The 24,742-nt window shown below is 36.3% G+C and overlaps 2 protein-coding genes across 2 annotated transcripts in view; one reads left to right on the forward strand and one right to left on the reverse strand.

Moving 5' to 3' along the window:
* The window catches only part of frk (fyn-related Src family tyrosine kinase), a 109,472-nt gene extending 96,926 nt beyond the window's left edge, over positions 1-12,546 (reverse strand). Inside the window, exon 1 of the mRNA XM_039747960.1 lies at positions 11,903-12,546. Coding sequence (XP_039603894.1) covers positions 11,903-12,255 — 353 coding nt within the window. The 5' untranslated portion in view covers positions 12,256-12,546. The remainder of the gene's footprint in view (positions 1-11,902) is intronic.
* Positions 12,547-17,349: 4,803 nt separating this feature from the next.
* Positions 17,350-24,742, forward strand: part of nt5dc1 (5'-nucleotidase domain containing 1) — a 344,196-nt gene continuing 336,803 nt past the window's right edge. The window contains exon 1 of the mRNA XM_039747962.1: positions 17,350-17,751. Coding sequence (XP_039603896.1) covers positions 17,659-17,751 — 93 coding nt within the window. The 5' untranslated portion in view covers positions 17,350-17,658. The remainder of the gene's footprint in view (positions 17,752-24,742) is intronic.

Raw genomic sequence — 24,742 nt, forward strand, 5'->3', positions numbered from 1 at the left:
TTATGTATGTTGAAATGATGTATGTCAGTGTTCTGTACATTGTACATAATGTGTATGTTCAAGGAGTGTGATGTGCTATATTAAGAGAAGGTAGATTGCAAAAAAAAAATTCAAGTTGAGATGTTCCACAGTTTTTTTAATAGTCACACATGTTTTGGTAGTGCCTCCCTTTACTATATTATACATTTTTTGAGATTGTTCAGGTAAGGAAGACAGATGTTTTGAAGTAATGTAATTATATTCGCTAATCATGGCGGTGGAGAGTGGTGATATACTGCATGTTGATTGGCACTGTACTCTGTAAATATTACAAAATGGACTATAAACATACAAACCTTTAAGCTACAATGTTGTCAGCAAACAATTTCTTGGATGTTGTACCTTAGTAAGAAGGCCAGTTTCAGGAAAAAAGAAAGAGAGGAAGAATGAGAGGAAGAGTTTTTCAGGATAAAAAAAGTAGTTGTTTTCATCACTTGACACAATACTAGTGTACTAGTCAATAGAAACTTTCTTAGCTTATTTTCTCTTTAAAAAGATCACAATATTCCATCTATCCTAACTTGTTTAATCCAAGATTAAGGTCCCCCTACAGAGCAGAATTACACAATTATAAGAGTGGCCAATGAATCTAACCTGCACATATTTAGGGTGAAGGAAGAAAACCATAATATCTAGGGAAAAAACAAAACAAATCACATGACACATAAAACCAACATGCACACTGCACACGTAGTGCCTGGAGTATGATATAAAATAAGAACCTTGTAGATGTTATGTAACTGCGCAACCATCCCCCCTAAAAAAACAAGCCCTCCAAATTATTTCAAATTCAAATTCCATCGGCTGCCACTACGAACCTCACTAAATTCTAATTCAGTATGTCTCCTATTAGTCAACAATTCTTTTGAAGTTTAGCTCAGGTACTGAGGTCTTCTTTCAAAGCAAATACATTTCTTGATAGGAAATCCACTTCCCTTACTGGTATTTGCCAACTTCACTCTAATACTTTTACTTCTGTAATCTCATGAATATTATTAATGATGGTTTTAAGTTTGTTTAATTTTCTTTTATATTGGTATCTCACTGCAGTTGACTTCTGTGTGTACTTGCATGCACAGAATATAATCTTTATTTACCTAACTTTTGTAAATGCTTAATTATATTATCTGGTTCTAAGCAGGTAGATTGGACTTTGGAAGCAATATTCCTGCTTTATTGCGTGCCAATATTATGGTCTTCCTCTTAATAATGTTTAGATAAAGCAAAGTTATGTGATAAGTACAGAATGGGAACTAGTCATTCTTATGGAATCTCTAACATGAGTCAGCAACCAAATTCCATTTCATTAATAGTACAGAGCTGTAAAAAGGTGTGACTAATACTATTTTTACAGTATTACAGAAATTAAATTTCCAGCATATTGACTGTTATAATAAAAATGAACATTCTTAGATGCATTTACTAAACTCTCTTATCACAGGTTTACAACATGCATAGTCTGGTCTGTCAGCTCTCTGACATGGACAATCTACAGAGCTTTAGATGAATTAAAATGCCAGATAGATAGATAGATAAAGCATAGCATAGTCACACATATCACTAACATGGACCAGGTCAGATTTTTTTCTTCTAAGCCTGATTTCACACATCTCTATAGGTTGTTTGGTCACTTAACACTTAATTACCAGAACATGCTGTCTGTAATACGGTAAAGAAAAATTTAGTAAAAGGTTATATCGACAACAACATTTAAATAAAATTGTGTTTTAGGAACAGGTTCTAATAGTCATGTCTTGTTTTAACAAATCACCACTGCCAAGTGCAGAATGCCGAAACCAGGCACTGATGTTAACTGCATTTAGGCCATTTGAAGCTTCCAGCTCTTCTATTGATCTATAATCTATAATCTAATACTATCTTGCCTTACAACATTTTCTCAATCTTTTCTACTGTTTTGCGGCCATTCTGACAATATAAAACATCCCTGGTTACAGTCAACTACTTTCTTTCTTCACTTTTTAGCATATCTTTTATTAGCATTTTGTAGTCAAACTGTAACAAACGACAAATATGAAGATGTATTTTTAAGTAGTTTTTAGTAAAAACCATTACACACAGCCATTGCAACATTGACATAACCATATTAATTTTTTCCATGACTGTATGCGTTGTAATGTTTGCTGTAAGAAGAAAAATATAAAAAGTATTTGAATTAGAGCACAATAAAAGAAATATTACAAAAATAAAGACTTTGATAAACCAGTTATCATCAGTACACTATTACTTGTACAGTACATCAGTTTTCTTTAATCCACAATACATCATATAAACCTGACATATATATTTTTCACACCTATGCTACAAGTGTTTTTTCAGCTTACTGCTGACATCTGTCTAATTATTATCCTAACACCTTACTTTGCTTTTAATATGTAATTGTATTACCCTGTACAGAAACCATGTACATTAGGTCATTTATACAAGTTTAGTATGTTTAAACAAACACAAACAGACTGGTTTAAACAAATTACTATTCATTTTATCTGATTTTTCTTTTATCAAATGTCCTGTGTTGAACCATGATTTCTTTTATAGTAATCCCTTCATTTAGGAAATAACAAAGACAAACCAATCAAGCAAATAAAAAATAAAAAAATATATCTAGTACACTAGTGTGCTCGAAAAACAATCCATGCTTAATCATGCTTAACATAAAAAAATCTTAGTCATAAAAGATGGATAAATTATAACTTAAAAAAAATGCCCCTGTTATACCTAAATTTGAAGATGAAACAGTAAGCAGGCCATGAAAAGAGTAGTTTATTATGAAACACAAGAGTACTGGAATTTAAACCCATAGTGTGAAACAAACAGAAAACAACAGATGGACAGGCGCTTTACTAGTCCATAGATAAACCTAGGCAAAAAGTATCTCCATTTGCTTTTAATGTGTAAACTTTAATTATCACAATCTTGTTTAGCATAGTCATCTTTTATTATTATTATTATTATTAGTTATTAGTGAAAATAGAGTTCATTAAACCATGAATACAGTTATAAACAAACAAGCACACAAGGAAAAACATATTTTTAGACATGCAACTTAATAAAAATGAGCTCTTCCTAGTCCATCTTTGCGGTGATCTCATCAGACCTGACTCTACTGCAAAGAAACTTGGTGTCATTTTTGATTCCTCCCTCTCTTATTCCACCCACATAAATCACATTAAGAAACTTTCTTACTTTTACCTCCGTAACATATCCCGTGTTCGCTCCTTCCTCTCCTTTTCTAATGCTGAGAAACTTGTCCATGCTTTTATCACATCCTGCATCGATTATTGTAACTCGCTGCTGGCAGGTGCCCATTCTAATCTTATATCACAGCTCCAGATTATTCAAAACTCAGCTGTAAGAGTCCTTACTCAAACAAGCAGCAGCGAGAACATCACACCCATCCTGCTCCGTCTTCACTGGCTCTCTGTGTCTTACAGAATCAAATATAAAATCCTGCTAATAACCTACAAAGCCTTAAATAACCTCGCGCCAAACTGCATCAGTGACCTTCTCCATCACTATGTTCCTGCCCGCCCATTAAGGTCCTTTGATTCCGGCAATCTTGTTGTGCCCCACACTAATCTACACTCCATGGGTGACATGGCCTTCAGCTGTATAGCACCCAGACTCTGGAATGACCTACCAAAATTGATCAGATCAACTCACTCCATGAATTCTTATAAAAAACAACTCAAAACTCATCTGTTCATAAAGGCTTTTAGCTCTACTTGACTTTATTACCCTTCTCTCAGTTTACGTCTCTGTCAAGATGCTCATGTAACCTGTATGTGTGTGTGCTAGACCATCAATTATGTTGTCTGTTAGGCTTTTTTTTCTCTGAATACACTGTCGTAATCTTCTTTATTTATTTATTTGGTTTGTACAATGCTATATAATGTATACCTTGCTGTTCTTTCTTATATTCTGTAAGTGCCTTGAGGATGGGAAAGGTGTTATATAAATAAAATGTATTATTATTATTGCCTCCTAGACATCATATTAAAGTTGTCAGATAAGAATAAATTATAACCTAATGCAAGCTTTGTTTTACTATGAAATTCCACATTACTGTGCCATTCCAATGACAGTATTACGGTTTAAACACAGTACAAAAAAACAGTCACAGAACATACAAACAGTAAGGACCATATGTCATTTTAGCACATAGCCCATAGTTAATATGATTGCATGTGTATGGCTAAGAGTAGCCAGTTGCTTGTTGTGACTGAAACATTTTCAATCCATTATTTAAGGTGTTGCCATTGAAAAAGTAGGTGTGTTTGTGGTCCAGCTGACAAGGAGATGCTATGGTCAACTGTGACAGAACAGAATCAGGGCCAAAACTATAGTAAAATCACAGTAAAACTCTCAAGAGTACACAGTGACCTGTTCTATTTCCATATGAAAAATGCATATTCATTAGTAGAATCTGATCAGTTTCTGCTCTCTAGAGAGTTCTAAATAAAAAATCAGCCAATGATTGGAAAAGCATCCTCATATAATCCAAAAGGATGGAGTACAATATGCATAAAGTAAATATTTTCTTGAAGAATTATATTTTCATTAACTGGCTAAAAAAGTAAACAACGATCAAAGATAAATACAAATCAAAGCATTAACACTCTAAAATTCAAACTACTGACCAAGCTGTGGTTTTATATACTCAGTTTAAAAAGATTACTAAAAAATACATAAAATTAACAAACTAACAATTGAAAGTACCCTAAATCAATAACATATAAACAGAATGTACAGGTAAGAACTTTACATAATCATCTTTTTGACTATATTACAGATGTTACGGTCTCACTCAACAGCACAGCTCCTACCTTTTACAATATTAAAGTTATTAAATACTTCATGCCACACTGAAGAGAAAAAAAAAATGACGAACCAAAACAATCTGCATTCTTGTCCACACTTCAAATGTATGATGACATCTCATTTAAATATTTGCCATCTGGTCTCTTGAAAGCTTTGTCACATTCATACTTGTAAGAAGCCCCTTGGACATCACCGTATATTTTGCTCAGCTTTGCAATCCTTTAAATAATTGTTTAAAGAACACATGTTTTCCCAAGGACTAAAATTTGCAGGTAAAATCAGAGTGTGTGTTATCTATGCAAACTGAATACAAATTGATGATGTGCTGACTACCTAACAATATAGCAGATAATGTAATAAAAGGAAGAATAGATTATTTTATAAGTGTACCTGTACATAGCATTAGTCACTGATATGGCTAATGGCTGGCTTCAACTCCCACCACTGAAATTATGGACAAAAGAAAAAAAGACACTGTGTTTATTTTTGCAGTTTAAGATCTAAAGACAGCAGATTAAACTTTTCAGTGCAATCTGATGATTTATGAAAGCCTATGTATTCATCAATTCTGTACGATTCTCTTGGGCCCTTAAAGTATGAAGAGGGAAATATTGTAATGCTGCAAATAGCTGAAAACTCTTCCTTCTGGACCTCTGGGGTATATGAGCTACCACAATCATTCCTAGAGCAAAGCAATTTTTAAATGTAAGCACTTTCCTTACAGTGAAGATATGACAGAGGACTACTACCATTTTTCCTGTATGGACTTCCATATCAGGCTTAGTATATTATGATCAAATTTACTGTGCACATCTGTGATGATGTGGGTTCTGCACCAGGCTCCTGTCTCCAGTTTGGGAGATCTTGAACCCCACACCATCAGTAATGTAACCAGATAAGCTGGACAGTGAAGACATCAACGAAGCAAGGGGATGGTGCAAAAAGTGCAAAAGTGCTTTTATTAAAAACAAACCAAAAACAGTGTCCAAATAAATAGTGCAGTGTCTCAAACAGTACTTAAATAAATAATCCATTAAAACAAGTGAACTGTGGAGGTTAAAATTTAATAAATAAATCCAGTTAAAAACAATGGCTGGAAGCAGTCATTTTAAAAACAAAGCTCAGTGCCTTCTTTCTGCTGGTGACTCCCCTGCTTCTCCCATCCAGGCTATGCACCAGGGGAGTCACCCTAACTGCAGCTGACGTTCTCTTACTTCCACTGGTCTGGTGGCCTCCCTGGCTTAGTTCAGCCTTCCGCCAGACCAAGACTTGGCTTCCAACAATGGCCAGGGTACTCACACTGTGGATCCACTCCAAATCTCCGACTCCCACTGCCTTCTCGGCTTTATGCGGTGAGCCAACCTTCTCCTGGTCACTCCTGCTTCATCCAAGCACTCAGCAAGAGCGGCCATTACCATCGGCCCCTGGGTGCCGGCCAAACACCCCGCTAGGGCTCGCCTCTTCCACCTGCCTGCAAACATCAGTGAGTCTGCGCTTGCTCTTTCTCTCTCTCTCTCTCTCACACACACACACCTGCTCCATCGCTTCCAGCTGCCTTGTTCTCCCTTAACCTCCTTTCATTTTTTTTGTCTCTGTATTTTTTTTCCCTCCCTTTCCGCCTCGTGCTTCTTCTATATATTACGGAGACGTGGCTCAGGTTTGCCTATTAGCAGCTCCCGACTTCAATTACGGAATGCGGACGATTCCTCACCTGTGCATATAAGCAAGGAAACACCCGCCTCACTCAGCATCCAGGAACCACTCCGGCCACACTACCATGCACCCTCTTTAAGCCGCGAGTGTGGCCATTATCTATTTAAAAACTGGCCTTTCATCTGAGCCGTGGACCCACTATACCACATTATTTTCATAACATACATGGTAAGTGCCAAAAATGTACATTTTCAACACAGACAAATATTCTTTAAGTAACATTTATAAATTACACATAGTGCAGCATATACATACAATATCTGAAAATTAAATGGGATAATTAAAAATAACTAGATGCACTAAACTAAAAGGTAAGCCGAAGAAGACAAGCAAGAATATTATGTACAATAAAAAGACTGTTTTCCTAATTGCATGACTTCCCTGTTACAAAAGTGGATTGCAATATTTTTGAAAACCAACAAAACAGTCATAAAAGTTACCAGAAAAAGAAAACAATATAATTGTATCTATGTTTGGGTTCAGATAAGAAAGAAGAAACAACTACATTGTATTGTCCTCTAAACTTGTAACAAAAACAATAAAATTTGAAAAAATGAAAGTCAAGACAAAGAATTATATATAAGAAAAGTAAAATATTCAGCACAAAGGTGTGAATAAACAAGCCAAATAAGACCTAAAATATTTAGAGTACAAATACTATAAAACACAAACATCAGGCTACCAAAATTTTGAAGACCAAAAGCATCTCTGTTGCATCATAGGATCTTATGGCAGTGAGTGGAAAAGTGTTATTTTCTGCATAAGGTATGTCTTTCTTGAACTCCTGCCCTTACCATGAATATAAAAATATAATACAGTAGGATTACCAATAAATGAAACATATTTTCATTAAATTAAAGAAGAATGCACATTCACTGCATAGATTTCTCTAATTATTCCTGATTTAGTTCAGCGTAGCAATTAGGGAAATAATGACCTTTGTTTGTTTTGGCTTTTGGTGAACTGCCTTATAATACGAATGTTGTAGTATCTTGAAATAAGATGTTGCTCATCTGTGACAATGCATAAGTTAGCATGATACTAAACTGTATTTTTTCCATAGTACATTTATAATTATTGTAGAAGATGCCCCACTGAAAACTTGCTTTTTGCCATATCAGACTGCACAGAAGAGAACCTAAGTGGCACAATGGTGGTGTTGATTAACGTCTTTACAAAATCGTAAATCATTGATGGAATCAAAGAGTGATCACACAGAGAGGGCAGGCAGAGCCTTGAGTAGAAAAGCCAAGGAAATATAAATTCTGTTTTTGGCCAAGCAAGGTTGTAATCCCCAGCATTTACCCTGGACCACTGCCCAAAGGTAGACTTTGGACATCTAGGAGAAATGATGGGTGCAATGCCCCCAGCACTAATCACAAAGTCGGATTGCTTGGTGGCTGTAGCAGTTTTAAGTTTACCACTATTTTATTTTGCACACCTGCTGAATTAGTTCTAAAGATGCCTTTGTAGGCAAATCATTATCATATAACTAATCCTTCTGTGGACCAATATGAGACGCTCCATAGTTTTCCAGTTAAAGTATAAGATAAGCAAAGATGAAAAGTGACGTTCCCTGTAATATGAAAGGAATGTTCATTTCAGCATTGCTTTCCTATGGAAAATCATAATATAAGCATTGAGAGAATTCTGCATGATGATCACTAACACAATGTGACTGACTGCTCTATAGTGGACAGACAGCAAGCTGTCCAGTAAGAAAATTTAGAGGAGCCGGTCTTCTCAAAAGTCATAAAAGCAACAGCTGAGCAGTCTGACAACCTATTGCACCCTGCAATATATGAAGATTTCTAGACTTGCTGGAAAAACAAATTATTACTATTTTTTTCTGCTTCCAGTAATGTCCTTTTTCTTTGTATTAGCAGTACATCATGTTGTATTCTATGCTCTGGTGGAGTTCATGGCATGGTGTTATTAGCCACCCATGTCAGTCAGTTTGTCTTCATAGTAAAGTACATATGAGTATGTTTATGTCTTGCAGTTTTAGTTATTCAAATTGAACAAAGCATTTTTACTGTGCAGACAATGAAATAAATTAAACAATCATTTTCACACCCCTACTTGGTCCAATAAATGGTCAGTTTTCATCAGTTGCTTTTTACTTTTCAGAAGACTAGAAAGACATGAGCCTTCCTGGAAAACTGAAAACTTCAAATAGTTTCAAGATCAGGCCATCAGTACATTGTCACTTTCAAGTTTATTTGTTCATTTAATACACTCAAATCAACCACACACGTATGATAAATGTTGTGTTAAATCAAATTCTTATTAATATGCCGTGCTTTTGAAATTACACCAGACTGTGAATTCATTTTTCTGATGGACATGATTTCAAAATGGTTACTCACACTGCCTCCCTTCTGTTTAGGGTAACTCTCCTCATTACTTCGTAGCACATTTAGTTATAAATTGATATGTACATGCCTGTACATTTAAACTTAAGAGTGTAAGACTTGTATAACGGTTTCTTTGTCAGAAGGATGTTACAGAGGATGTGACAAAGAAGAAAGTGCTAAATGAAACTTTCTCCAAATTGTTCACAAGGCTCACTGGCTGAAGTATTGAAAAACTGGAGCATTTTTTTTTTAAAAAAAAAAGGATACCTTCTATACATAGACATTATTCTCAAAGTAAGAAAACAGTTCTTTTTTTTCTTCAATTTGGGAGAATGGCTTCTTTGAGCTAAGGTTATCAATCCTAAAGTTCAGTTTGGTATCCAATATGGGTGGTGGCTTGTCTTCTGGCCCGTTTCTAAATTATATTTCACACTTGGATTCCAACCACAGCTTTATTACACTTTTTTTTATCAATGAAGATTGTAATCAAATGTAGAGTACAAGTAAATTAACAGTAGAAAGAAATATTTTCTGGATTGGAGTCAGTTCATTGCATAATATGGTTTGAACCGGATGCAGAAAAAAAACAATATAGACATGCTTAATGTGAAAAATAGCATGGAGAAAATGTTTAACTTATGCACACAACCTAACATTTATTTACAGTTTATCCCAAGAATTTGTTCTAATGAATCAAGCAATAATCGGTAAGTGCTCATTATAAAATCTAAATTCTGTTTAATAATCAAGTGCATCATGGACAAATTCTTCAAATATACTCATCTCTGAACTAGCATCATTCAGTAGTGAAGTTAATCCACTTTGCCGAAAATATATTCTGAAACCTACCACAGTCAGAATGGGAAAAAGTACATTACATCCCAGTATATACTGTTAATTGACAAGTCAATAAATATACTGCTGTCATGAGTAGATATGTGCCAATACACATTAAGCCCCCCAAAAAACAAAACTGAGCACATTATAGAGCTACACGTGGGAGTGAAAATACCTAGGTATGGAGAAGATTAATATAAATTAAATTACATCTAAAATTATAAGTTCTTTCAAACTCCTAGTACAGTTCTATCCTGTGGACTTACTTGTCTCAAAATTGCCAGATTTCTAGTTTCTAGTTGAACATGGAAAACTTCCATGAGAGGAAAATAATTTGCATTAATCTTACTTTGTGTCTTTGTTTCCCTATTGATTTTTAAGGTACACTTTGATTTCTTTGCTTGAGTTATGCCGCTTTTTTGTATTGTAAACACTTTGGAGTGGCATATACTGCAACATGTGCTATAAAATACAGGCTGTTTTATTAATTAAAATTCACCACAACTCTCTACTATTGTGTTTTTCTGTAAATTACTGTAACAATCACTAAAAATGAATTACACAAAAAGTCTCCCAACATTATATTGTACATGATGTACTGTATCCCACGACTCTGCTCAGGATCAAGAAAGTTTAGAAAATGGTACGACATGGTATAATGTACTGTATGTACAGGCTGTCACGAGATGGACTACCACCCAATTCAGGGTTATTTCTTGTTTTGTGCCCAGTGCTGTCACCATTGACTGTAGACCTCTTCGACCATAAATTGGATATGTGGGTTTGCATTACCCAGGTGAGAAAGTATAAAGGTAAAATGTATTTAAAATTATATTCAATTCAGTACAGTATGTTTTTTGTATAGCGCTCTTAACTGAATGCAGGCGCACAGTGCTGTGACAAGTCCTTAAGTTTAACCTAAGTATTCATTTTACAAATGAGTAAATACTGAATTAGTAAATTAGTTTAAACACACGGAAAAACAAGTAGTTGAAACTGAATAACATAAATGGAATCCAGCAATATCAATTCATTAATTAAATGCTGAACTATGGCCAGATGCCAAAGGATGAGAGGAAAACAAAAACTCCTTTAAAGTTTAATGTATATATAATATATATATTACTCTTAAACTTGTCACATTTACTATATAATCTTATATTGCTTCTTCGTATACAATACTGTTGGCTTTTCCTTCTGGAGCAAAAAAAATCCTATTTGCATAAATCAAACCAGGATTTCCTGGTTCAAAGGCAAGACTACCCATGAAACCGCCATCATGATCAATGTGGTGCCATTTCTCTACTGAAAGATCACACTGTAGTATTTCTTGCCATTTGCCCTCACCCCAAGCCATGCCCAGGTTGAAAGTTATACAGAATGTAAGAAATCTGACTGGTGAAAAGTGCCTGTGTATGAAACTTCAAGTCTGTGGCTTGAACAACAAAGCTGTGTATAAACGAACAAACAGAGATTGCGCTTTATAGATAATACTGTATATATATACTGTATATTTATATTTATGTGTATATATACTGTACAGCATATCAGTGAAACAAATCTAATGTAGGATCAACAGGTAACATGTTTTCTTTCATTTTTCAGTGGGAACATAACTTCTTCCTATTTTCCCCATCCATATAAAGGTTGTTCATATAACTGTATTTCTATTTAATTATGAATAACATCCATCTATTAGTTTATTTTCTGACCTGCTTATATAGCTTACAGTCATGGGAAGCTGTTGTCTATCCTAGCAGCTTTAGACGCCTGGTAGGGGCCAGCATTAGATGAAGTGCTACTGCATGTTTTTGAGATAAAGCAGAAAATCTGGAATTCTGGGGGAAAAAAAAACTGAGACATTTCTTAAAAACCAGAAAGACAGGGAGTTAACTATTCTCTTAGTCTCTCTAAACTTCTTATACTGATATACACTGCACACATATGTGAGTGTGTGTACAGTACTCGTATAAATCACATACACAGAAATACACAACACAAATATAAAAAAATCACTTGTTTAAACATTATGCAGGCATTATTGATAGACGTGAAAGGCACTATATGCCACTCAGATATATAGACAGACAGATAGATAAATAGACTCTTGATCTTACGTCTCTGACTCCATGCTGTGCATAGGCACCACATAGTTCGAGGGGATGTAGCCCTGTTTTCCCTTTGATCTGCCTGACAGCGCCTTAGCCATCCACCACTCATCGTAACTCTTATCCAGGACTTCTAACTTGTCTCCAGTTTGGAAGTTTAAGTCTTCTGCGGTTCTCGACGTGTAATCAAAAAGCGCAACATAGCAGCGGCTGGAATCCACATGCGGTATATTTGTTATTGTGTTGACAGTTTGAACATTGGAGTTCTTACCATCGTTACTCTCTTGATACGCCCTTCGTCTCAAAGGCCAAGGACAGGGCCTTCCACAACATACTCGTTGACGTAAACTTGTATTGCCCATAACGACTTGTTGGGAGAAGAACTGGAGAACTCCTTGGAAATTCAGAAAACTGATCAATCGAAATGTATAACTTAAACCACACAAGTGTCAATAAAGTACTCGGTTCATTTTCTCCAAGACGGGATATAAGTATAAAAGTGACCTAAACAAAATCCTCACAGCAGGTTGATAAGCCCAGAAGCAGAGCAGAAGCCAAGCCTTGAAGCCACCTGTAAATCCCCGCCTTCGCCTCGAGTTCCCGAAACTCCTGCCACTCGAGTCACTGGTATGATGGCGCTGCCACCGCCTCTTATCGCGACTGAATTTTATAAAGGTGCTTTTCCTCATTCCGATTGAAATCTCTGTTTCCTGCTTCGTGTGCACTGCGCTCCTTGTTTAAATAGTGCGTGTTTGTCTTATAGGTAATGAATAAGTCCGTGGGTCGCTTAACCAGTTAGTGTGCTTTTATGAACATGTGACATCACCCGATTCCATTAAGATACCTGCACCATTTAAGCGTAAACAGGACCGCAAGTTTTGTCTTAATGCTTACTACCTACAAACGTTTTAGGTGTCCCAAAAATATATTGTTAATTTATATAGTGAAAGAATGCAAACTGTCATGACATTTAAGAACTTCATACAAAAAATAATGCGATGTACTATAACTGCGCGGTCTAAGATAGTGATATGAAAGTTCAAATAGGTCTGTTCAGCATTTTCTCTTTATTATACAGTAGAATCGTTCTTGCATTCAGGGACAATGTAAGCCAGATGATACATTATTTAATAATCCATTGCATGTGGGAGTGATACAAAGTATATTATAAAGTACAGATGAACAACTTTTAAACAATAATTGAGGTCTTCCTATCTTTAATTACAAGAGACTCAACACAAAGTGTAAGAGGGTTTAAGTTAATTCTAATATATACTACAATAAAACGTCTGAAGCAGGCTCGTGGTCTAATGATGGAACGGAGAAAATTAATCTTAATAGCTGGTGCACTCTGTACCAATGCTGTATCTTATGGCTAAAGAATATTTCAGGAAACTGCATTCAGATTGAAAGCTGTCTTAAGGAAGGAGGGCCAAACTGCAGCCCTTCTTATTTTTAAAACGACCCCTCTGAAAGATGGCCGTAGAGACCAGTTGTCAAACGTGACTAACCTTGCTAACATTTTAAGCAGTACCTTATTGTCTAGCATGTGAGCAAGATATTCTAATAGTAAGCTAGTTTAAATATTATGTAATTAAACCTGGCATTTCCCATGATCCAATATAAAAACAAAATAAATGATCTTTCCAAAGTGAATAACTGGCTGCCTTTTTGGTTTAATTAAAAGACCTCCCAAGACTTTGTGCAAATTATTGTATGACTTAAGTTGGCCTGAATACATACTATTCCTTTCTGGGTCATGGGAAGCTGAACAACTAATCTTTCTTTTGTATAGTGCCTTTTTCTGTTTAACGCTGTCTTAATACGTGTATTATTATACAAGCGTATGTAAGTTTGTTACAGTGCAGTGAACACACTGTCCCATTAGCTGTCAAATCCTTGAGATAGATTCTAAATGAAGGGATGAACCACTGTAGGTATAAAACCTGACTTTGGTTAAAATACACAGCTTTATTTATTTTTGCAGCCGGAGCACTGATCTGTGTAAGTGACTGTCTTAGGTCTAAATAGTGAGCCAAAGGGTGAAGATGTACCAGCAACCTTGAATTTTATAATTCCAAGTTTTAACCCAAAAGGACAGTCTTTTTATTTTTTTGTTTTTAGCACTGTGCAAAAACAACTTTAAATCTACCTTAGCTGGATTTAGTTTGTGATACAAATCATGCTGGAAAATTAGTTTTTTTTTCTGCCAGATGGTCAATTTCTACTTCACACAGAAGCAGTTTGAGTTGCTGCTGTCAGTTCAGTCAGTGATGAAACTTTTATATTACTGTATCATTTCATGTTGGGTGTAGTATTAATTTGCATATACATTTACATTTCCTAAACCCATAGGCAGAGAAGTATTTACATTTTTGGATTTTAGGTGATTAGTTACATCAACAAGTGGTAAAATGACAGACTTTCCTAAGTACAGGGTGGAGCTTTACAATCAAAACATTAGTGATGAATTTTTATTAGGGTTGTGTGTACAATATTTTCCATTTTCTTACATTTACATTTATTTGCTTAGTAAACGTTTTTATCCAAAGTGACTTACAAAGGAGGTCAACATAATTGATTGAATATCAGTCTGGGGACTGTTTAGGAAACAAGTGTTACAGGACAAGGATACAAAATTGATCATTACAAGTGATGAGCTCAGAAAAAAGTTACAGTTCCTACATTGTAAAGCCTAACGGCTATCACTTACATAGAAATTCACCAAACAAGAGAGTCATCAAATGCTGGTAAAAAACATTGAGGGAGTCAGCTGTTCGGATGGATATGGGCAGCTCGTTCCACCAGCCAGGAGCAAAACATGAAAAAAAGTGTGGACTGTGATTTGATATGAAGTAAAGCTGGCATCAGCAGATGTTGTTCAACAACAGAACTAAGTGGTGAAGATGGAGCATAGGACCTCACAACTGTCTCTAAATATATCTATAGGTGCAGACCCAATGACTACGCTGTAGGCAAGCATCAAGGATTTAAACTTAATATGTGCTGCTATAGGAAGCCAGTGTACTGATCTGAAGAGAGGTGTGATATGTGCCTGCCATGGTTGATTGAACACCAGATATGCCACTGCATTTTGAATCATCTGCGGCATCATCTGGTGACACATGTCAGTAATCCTGCCTGCAGAAGTCTAGATGTGACAGGACCAAAGCTTAGACTTGGATTTGTGCTACATATTCTGTCAGATATGGTATGGTCTTGCAGATATTGTGTAGATTAAGTGTGAAAGACTGGGAAACTGTTGCAACATGGTCCCTGAAGGACAACTGGTCATCAATCACTACCCCAAAGTTTTATACCAACTTGGCGAGTGTAAGCAATAGTGAGAGAGACTGAATAAAGATGGGGTGCTGAATAGATAGCCAATTTGAGCTGGAGGAGGTGTTCCTTTACCAACTTTGCAATATCATTGAAACATGCAGAGATTCCAGCTCACTCAGTGTGGTCCTCTGGAGGGAACAATAGGTACAGCATAGCATTGCTAGGAAATAACATGTTACTGTATGATAGGACCTAGTTAGGAGGTATCTAGAGAGAAGTGGAGAGTGCCCAACACTGATCCTCTGGGCATCCCAGTGCATGCTTGATACACCCTTGACATCTCTCCATTCCAGGATACACAGTAGGATGTACCCAAGAGGTTGGACCCGGACCATGTAAGAGCAGTCCCAGTGATGCCAAGGTCAAAGAGGGTGACAAGGAGGATCTGATGGTTTAATGTGTTGAGGGCAGAAGAGAGATCTAGCTGAATGAGTACAAATGACATGTGGTAGCTCTAGCCTGCCATGTTGCTGACAATGGTGACTTGTGCTGTCTCACTGAAGTGGCTGTTCTTGAATTCTGACTTACTAGGATCAAGCAGTCTGTTCTGTGGAAGAAAAGAACATATATGGTTAGAGACAGCACGTTCCAGTGTTTTGGGTAGAAATGAGAGGAGAGACACTCTTACATAGTGGTAATTGTCTACTTGAGATGGGTCCACAGTGGGCTTCATGAATAGAGGAGTTAATAAGGGCCTATTTGAACAGTGAAGGAAAAGTGCCTGTGCTGAGTGTGGTGGTGATGATGTGCACAATAGCAGAAATTACACACATTTATAAAAGATATAATTTTTTGCTCACATAGCCCAGATGTCTACGATTTTGTATGGTATTGGTTAATGATGGATGGCATAGTAGCATATTGGTTATTGTAACTGGTACCTCACAGCAGGAATTCTGGATTTAAATTCTAGCCTAAGCGAGTCTGCATTTTATCTCCACATCTGTGTATATTATTTTATTTTATTTTAAGGTTAGTCTGTGACTCTAAATTGGCTTGATATGAGTGAGTCTGAGTGCATTCCCCATGATAGACTGATGCCACATCATGGACAGTTTTATGTTTTGAACAAGGTGTTTCTGGGACTGGTTCCAGTCCAGGAGATTACTATAAACTGGATTAAGTAGGTGTGACAATGGAATAATGAATGGCTGAATACTTGTGCCTTCTCAGAGACATTAGTGCAAGAGAATGTATTCTTGTACTAGTTGTGCTACCTATCTAAGACAAGATGAACTCTAAGTAGTCAACATAGACTTCAACGTTAATTTCTGCAGTGCATCGTGTGGAATATATTTTGTAATGCATTTAGTAATAACCAGCAAATGACACGTCTAAAATATTTGTAGTAACAAAATGCAAATGTGATGTGCCATCTGTTGACAGAGACATTGCATCTGGCCAGACACATTTGTTAAGGTGGGTGGATGTACAGTTCTTGCATAACGGAAAATTATGAAACTTACTGCCACTATGTCATACCATTATCTGCAAGTATTGCAATTCAAATTAATCACTGGACCCGGGGTTACCCATTATGTGGAAATCTAACAATCTAAGTTGTGCGTTTGGAAAAGCAAGTGTCGCGACTTTTACCGACGCTGCTTCAATGCAATTTTCATCCTTAAAAACACATTTAGCGCTAATTCACCAATAAAAACACATTTAGCGCCGAAGGGATGAATGCAATGAAACGGCCACTGAATTAAGCTCTTCTTGACCAGACCTTGCATTAGGAGTTTTGTAGTGTTTTGCCGTCTTCCAGTCTGACGGATCTATATAGGCACTGTACACTTGAGACACAGATAAAAATGGCTTTTGCTGGAGCTTTAGGCTGCGTTACAGTTTTCTTTATTACTTCGCAGTTGTTTTTGTTTTGAGCCTCTGGTTATTTTAATGGTGTCAATGTCTTTACACTGACCTCGGTGAAAACTTAAGGGACGATCTCCTGTCACCTTGGTAACGCGATGCCACAATATTTAAATCCTCATAATACGCACTAACCTTTTTTTAAACAGGGGCAATGCAAAGCATGAGAATACTTTTTGTTAAGTATTATTTTCTGTTAAATACGGTACCAGAGGTTCCCGGCAGCACTTGCGGTTTAAGAGACGGTGTTTTTTGCATACAGACAAAAAAATCTATACTTTTGCAAAACCCAGTGCACTTATCGCGTGTCTATACAGTATTCATTTTAATCCAGCACGCATCTGTTCTATTCTTCCAGTGTCTATTGACAGAGAATCTGTTCGTTTTAAAAACAGCGGCCTACGTGAATAACACGCCACCCTGTACCCACGTGGCGCTGCACGGGTGCACCACTATTACCGTATATAATTTTTATTCCGGGAGAAAGCAAAACTGCGTGCCGGCAGAAGGGGAAGACTGGCCTGAGTGTACTTTTTAACATTTAAATAGTTGAAATGTGTGACGTTTTCTCCCTCACGGAATGCGATGTTATCGGTTTTGATTTGGACCATACACTTTGTCGTTACCATTTGCAAGAAACCTGTAGGGTGAGTTGTGAAGACTTTTGTCCAAATCAAATTAAAACGTATAACTGAATTTTAGAGTTAACCGTTTTGTACAGTTTAAACTAGCGAGCCACGTAAACTGTGAAGTATTGAGTGGTTTGTTACCAGCTGTCAAATTTAACAACTGAACAACCCCGGTTTTAGCTGTTTCCATTATTCACGTGAATCTTATTCTGTATTTAGTTATCGGTCTTTGACCGGCTTCGTTTCTCGTCAGTGGTTAGGTACCAAATAAGTACCGATTTTTTCTTATTAATATTCGCAAGATATATATATATATATATGCTCTGAAACACATAACGTTAAAGTCTCTAAAGGTTTGCTTTCGAAGTAGCGCAAAGGTACAATGATGAGGACAAAAGTAAGGCAAAGGATGCACTTCAGTTTGCGGGAACTGTTTATTCACGAGAAGAATGCTGGAGATGGTTTAAAGCTACTACAGAGACTGAACATAAACGTCAGAAAATTCTGGTCCTCTTTTACTTAAACGCAATGTAAATTCCTCGATGTTATACACGTTGTCTGTGTTTTCTGTTAAGGGATTTGCGAATCCATTGAACACTTATTTTTATTGTGTATTTGTTAAACTATTTTTTGTATTAAATTGAAGAAAAATATCTGTCTATACCCGCATATCCAGAGCTGTATCATGGAAAAGCTTGATCCTCCACATACACATTGGGTGCAAGGCAGGAACAATTTCTGTATCAAATGTGCATGTCTGGACTGTGGGAGGAAACTATAGCACCCAGTGGAAACCCACATGGACATGCGGAGAACAAGCATACTCCATGTAGGGAGCACCTGCAATGTGAACTCTTGTCTCCTCCTTGTGAGGCAGTAATACAGCTATTGCTGTGCCACCATACCACACTGAAGAGAAATATTTGTGGAAAAATGTTATTAAAATATATTAATATTTAATAACTAAAATTTAAAGTTTTAAAAGCCCATTGTTTAGCATAAATGAACACTTTATAATTACCCAAAATATAATAGTTCAATTTTATGTAAATAAAATTTTCCACTTTAAAATATTTGTATATACTGATTGCACAACTACATCGACAAGTCTGTGATTTCAAAAAAGTGTTATTCATTTGTTCTTTTAGAGCTGTTCAAGTTCATTTAATTATTACTTGTATTAGGTGTTCTTCAATATTTCTTGCTTTTTGTATTAATTTGTAAAAATGTAAGAAATTCTAGACTGGATCTTGATTCTGTATAGCTATATTCCAATATGCATACCCAATATTACCCAGAGTGGAATGAAATGCTGGTGGATCACCCATGGGGAAAAATAACAGATTCAAACCAGATTTTGGTACTTGTGTACTAAAACGGATGGCACGGATGGCTAGTACCCTTTTCCATTATTGTGACACAAATCAGATTTCCATTTTTAACATTAGGCATGCAAAGGGGACATTAACATTAGGGACCTATAGGCAACTATGCTCCACCCCCACTAACTTTAAGGTTAGTATTTGTGGTTGGGGTAGGTCAGTCTAATAATTTAAACTCCAAAAATTAAGCAACCGTGGCACCTCCTTCACGGAGCCCAACACTAGAATGGGTAGGAACTGCCGTTCGTTTAATACACAAGTACCCAGAATTCTGCTGACAAAGCTGCCCATGTTGAGTAGCTTTGCATACTTATGTTAGTTGAAGGAAAGCATCGTTTATGGGCTTCCCTTGTACAAATGGGTGATATATGCAAAATTTGACAACGGTAGGATTAATGGTTTGCGTTTTGGACACACTCAAAAACACATACTTTATAGATTAGATAATGTGAGTTTTATATTGCTCAAAGTATTTTTATAAAAAGTTAAAGATTTGTAGATTAATTAATCCCCACTCTTTAAAGTTAAACCATCATGTAAATTATAAAATAATATGATATGTGATATAATTCTATTAATTGTCAATCACTCATTACAGGTGAATGATGTTGTATGCATGAGTGCCTTATGATAGCCTGGTGCTCTCAAGGCTGATTTCTAGCTTGTCACCAATGGTATAAGGATAGGCACTAGCTCCCCATGGCCATTAACTGAATTACTGGATCAGAGTGATAGGTGGATGTGAAAGCTTTGCCCCATTTACTTCTTAGAGTTGGTGATTGTTTTCTGTTAATTATTGAGTATGCAAACAGTATGAAGTAATGGTAACTGATTTAAATCTTATATCAATATTTTTATTGAAAGTAAAGCTATCACTTATTCCATGGTATTAGTTTTATGTATTCTCCAATCAGGTAAGTTATGAGGTTAAATTAGCTCTGATTTACACAAGAAAACTGAGTGTTCCAAATCAGTGTTAAAAGTGTATAGTATTTTATAAGTGTTTGTAGCAAGTACCTTGTATTCTATGCCAGAACTGATTGTGGTCATGAATTGCACATTTATTGAAGATTCATTCAATTTTGAAAATAGTTGAAAAATTGAAACTTTGTTTATTTAGTTACATGGTTGATCGATGGCCAAAAATAATTTAAAACATTGTTTCCTCTACTGTGCTCCCTGCTTGTTTCTTTCAAAGATACCAGCCATCACCATTTTTAGCAATCACACGAGTTCAAAGATGTAAAATATCTCCCGAACCAATAAAGATATTTAAATAATTCAAAAAAGTTTTCATCATCTTAAAATGAACTTTCCTTTTTGTGTATCAAATCCTCTAAAATCAATGATATTCTTTTCTTTAAATCTCAAAATTGATGTCTAGATATTGAATTTCAGTAACTTTACATTTTTTGGGGCAACAAACAAAAATCGGATGTTTTTTTGTGCTAGATTTTGCCCCACGAAATATATAAGACATGAAAATTGGAATTTTTTTTTTTAAAAGTTTGGAGGGACAAGAATCTATGAAGGGGTAATCATTTTTAGGATTTCAAAGTTATTCATGTAACATGGTCTCTACAGTAAAAGTAACAACTTTGTGTAACTTTTCTGTACTACTGCAACACACTACCTTGGTATATCTCCATGGAATGACCCACACATAATTATTTATAGCTTGCTCTATTCTTTCCTTTTAATTTAACACCCGGCTGAATATTTATTCTGCTGTCTATATGTGTTGATAGTCCTCTTTTTCATTAAATTTATATTTGTTGTAGGTAGATTTTTGTGTATATTCCTCCTGTCAGTGTTGTTTCTTGCCATATGCCCTGTGCTTCCAGAATAAGCATCAGCTTTTCTTGACCCTGAATAGCATAAAACAGGCCGCCATCACTTCAGTGTAATCTCAACAGTTTGATGCTCTTACTTCAATTAATGTTTAGTGCCACGCCTATGGTCCATGAAGCAATGCCAACCTGATCAGAGACCTAAATAAGGAACCAGTTTAGAGCGCCATTGGACATTTCGGTATTAGACTTCAGAATATTGGTATTGTATTGTGAGAGAATAATTAGATTACATTTGATTCAACTTTATTGTCATTGTACAGGTGCAACGAAATGCAGTTTAACATCTAACCAGAAAGTGCAAATAGTAAACTAAGGTGCAAATAGTATATTAAAGTGCAATAAACAGTAAGGTGCCATAAGGCTGCATACAAATGAAAGTATATATCTATATATTTGAAGTTACAGGTAATAGTATATAAAAGGAAGATTATGTACAGTGGGTGTGAATACTGATAAGTAGTACTGATAAATGGTATGAATAAAAATAGATATATTAAATATTTTTATATACAGAATAGATATATGTAAACAGGTAAAAGCTATTGACAAGTAAAAAACACGAAACAAAACTAAAGTAGAGATGCAGCGGGATAAAAATAAGACACTTAAATGTCTATTTACATCTTGAGGATAGTTATACCTTAATGTTTTTTTGTTATTCTTGTCAAGTACTATCACATTTATTATCACACTTATAGAACTGGAATGCTGATACACTCTTAAACTAATTTCCAGGCCTGTTTTGTCAATAGATATCATCGTTTCTTTTTCTGGAAGAAAAATGGTTGAATTCAGATTGCTTCTATAAAATGATGATGCCACACTTCTAAGTCTCTTCAAATTGATATATGCATAGTACCATATGCTAAATAAAGGTGATTTTTACTTGGCTGTATCATTTATGTCTCATTTTGCCACTTTTTAATCTTTTTTAAGATTAGGGGGCTCCGCCCCCTGCTCGCTTCGCTTTCCCACCCCCGTGTTTGGTTTACCGGATATACAATACAATACAATTTATTTTTTGTATAGCCCAAAATCACACAAGAAGTGTCGCAATGGGCTTTAACAGGCCCTCCCTCCTGCCAGCTCCCCAGCCTTGACCCCCTAAGAAGACCAGAAAAAACTCCCCAAAAAAAACCCTTGTAGGGAAAAAATCGAAGAAACCTTGGGAAAGGCAGTTCAATGAGAGACCCCTTTCCAGGTAGGTTGGTGTGCAGTTGGTGTCAAAAAGAAGGGGGACAATACAATACAGTACAATGAATAGAACAGAATAAATCCTCAATACAGTATAAAAATAAAAATTCTAGAAGTACGGAGTACAATTTCACATTAGATAATATCACATAATATGATTTGGATTTGTTTTATGTCCTGGAGACCTCATTCATCAAGCTGCCTCCCCCATTTTGCCATTCCACATCTGAAGTAGCGCTAATCCGATGAAAGGACCCCCTTTCCCATGATTCATGTGAACTTCCATCAGGGATGACTTTACCTTAGGCAGGCAATATACAATTTAAAGAGATTGTTATTTTCTTGGGAATTGTTACATATGCATTATTTTCACTTTTACTTTAAAAACTTTTGTAAAAACAATACTTGTCCTTTATTTCCGGCCCCGTGCATGGTTACATCTCTTTCTTGCCAGACATATAATGCTGCTCGTGTTGTGATTGGGGGTAGAGCGTTTGAATGCATGCTAAGGATATGCCTTTGGATCATTTGCTGTCTTTTTGCTACTTGCGAGCTGCCTCACCTGCTTTTCGCATGTCGTTGTTTTAAGAGCTGGGAGCCCATGATGCTTGTATGTCACAAGCTATCCAACAACTGTTAGGTTAGATATCTGTGGACTTGTTTTAAATGATGGCTCACTGCCTGGTCTCGCGTGACGTTGTAAAACAATACTTGTCCTTTATTTCCGGCCCTGGGTGTGGTTAAATTCTGTCTCGCAGGACGTATAATGCTGCTCACGTTGTGGGGTGGGCTGCTGTTGCGCTGCCCTTCGATCTTTTTAAAGCCTGTACAGCCACTGTCCTTTTTGCCACTTCTTGTCTCTGCTGCTCACGTTGTGATCGCTTCCCTGTGATCATAAATATACACCTGACCGAATTGTGTTTTCTTTGAAATTCAACTTGTTGTTGCTTTAACTGTTGCGGGTCCACAGATTCTCATAGTGTATGTTCCATTATTGTATAAATCTGGAGTCTTGGAGAACTCAGCCATCAAGCTGCCTCCCCCATTTGGCCATTCCACAGCATGAGACCACACAGGGCCAGCCAATCCGATGAAAGGACCCCTCTACCTCACGATTCCTGCGATCCTTCATCAAGGATGACTTTACCTTAGGCAGGCAAAATAACTTGACAGGTGGGCTGTGGCACCAAGTGCAACATTTGAGTACCGAGAAGAAAAACAGAATAGGTGAGAGTTAATAACAAATTATAATTATCATGTTACTTATGTTTTAGTGCTAATGACTAACAACAGAGATGCAGTCTGTACAGTTAATCAGCAGCTCTAGTCAGGATATGCTAAACTGAAGTAGTGAGTCTTCAGCCGAGACTTAAAAGCTGAGACCGAAGGGGCATCTCTTATAGTAGGCCCTGTAACTAAAAGCTCGACCTCCCACTGTTATTTTATTAATCCTTGGAATCATAAACAGACCAGCACCTTGAGATCTTAATGTGCGCTCTGGTTTGTAAGTCATGATAAGCTCAAACAAGTAAGCCAGAGCTTGGCCATTTAATGCTTTATATGTTAAAAGGAGGATTTTGAAATCTGCCCTAAGCTTAACCGGGAACAGTGTAAGGATTTAAGAACTGGAGTTATGTGTTTGTATTTTCTTGTTCTTGTAATAATTCTTGCAGCAGCATTTTCGATTAACTGGAGGCTGTATAAAGAACAGTTTGAACATCCAGTGAACACTGCATTGCAGTAGTCAATCCTATTAGAAATAAATGCATGAATTAATTTCTCAGAATCCTGTTTCTTTGGAAAGCACCTTAATTTCCCAACATTTTTAAGATGGAAGAAACATGATTTGGCAACTTTGTAATGTGCTCTTTAAATGAAATACTAGAGTCAAAGATAGCTCCTAGATTGTGGGCTGATTCAGTAAAATTAATGGTGATTCCAACTAAGTTAAATGATGACAAAATATTGTTGTGATCAGCGTCATTCCCTCCAATAATTAACATCTCTGTTTTAACTGTATATAAAGACAAGTAGTTCTCATCCATCCACTCCTTAAATTCACTAACACAACTAATTAAAGACATCGGAGAAACTTCTTTTGATCTAAATGAAAGGTATAACTGGGTGTCATCTGCATACGAGTGAAAATTAACATTATTTTTCCTAATGATAGATCCCATTGGGAGCATGTAAAGTGAAAACAGTAAAGGATCCAGTACTGAGCCCTGTGAGACACCATATCTGACTTTTGTGTATAATGATGGAGTGCTGTTAGCACATTTCTGCACATATTGGAATCGATTTGATAAATAAGAACTAAACCAACAGAGCACAGTGCTTGTAAGGCCAACATCATTTTCGTGTCAAAAAATCGTGTCAAATGCTGTGCTTAAGTCTAACAACATAATTACAGTGGAGTTTTCTTCATCAGAGGATATCAGAATGTTGTTTACAACCTGCGTTAGTGCCGTTTCTGTACTATGACCAGTGCGGAAACCAGACTGGAATTTCTCACATAAATTGTAATGCATAAGGTGTAACTGAAGCTGATTGGCGACACTTTTTCTAGTATTTTAGAGA

Source organism: Polypterus senegalus, chromosome 3, assembly GCF_016835505.1.
Source record: "Polypterus senegalus isolate Bchr_013 chromosome 3, ASM1683550v1, whole genome shotgun sequence".
Taxonomy (NCBI): domain Eukaryota; kingdom Metazoa; phylum Chordata; class Cladistia; order Polypteriformes; family Polypteridae; genus Polypterus; species Polypterus senegalus.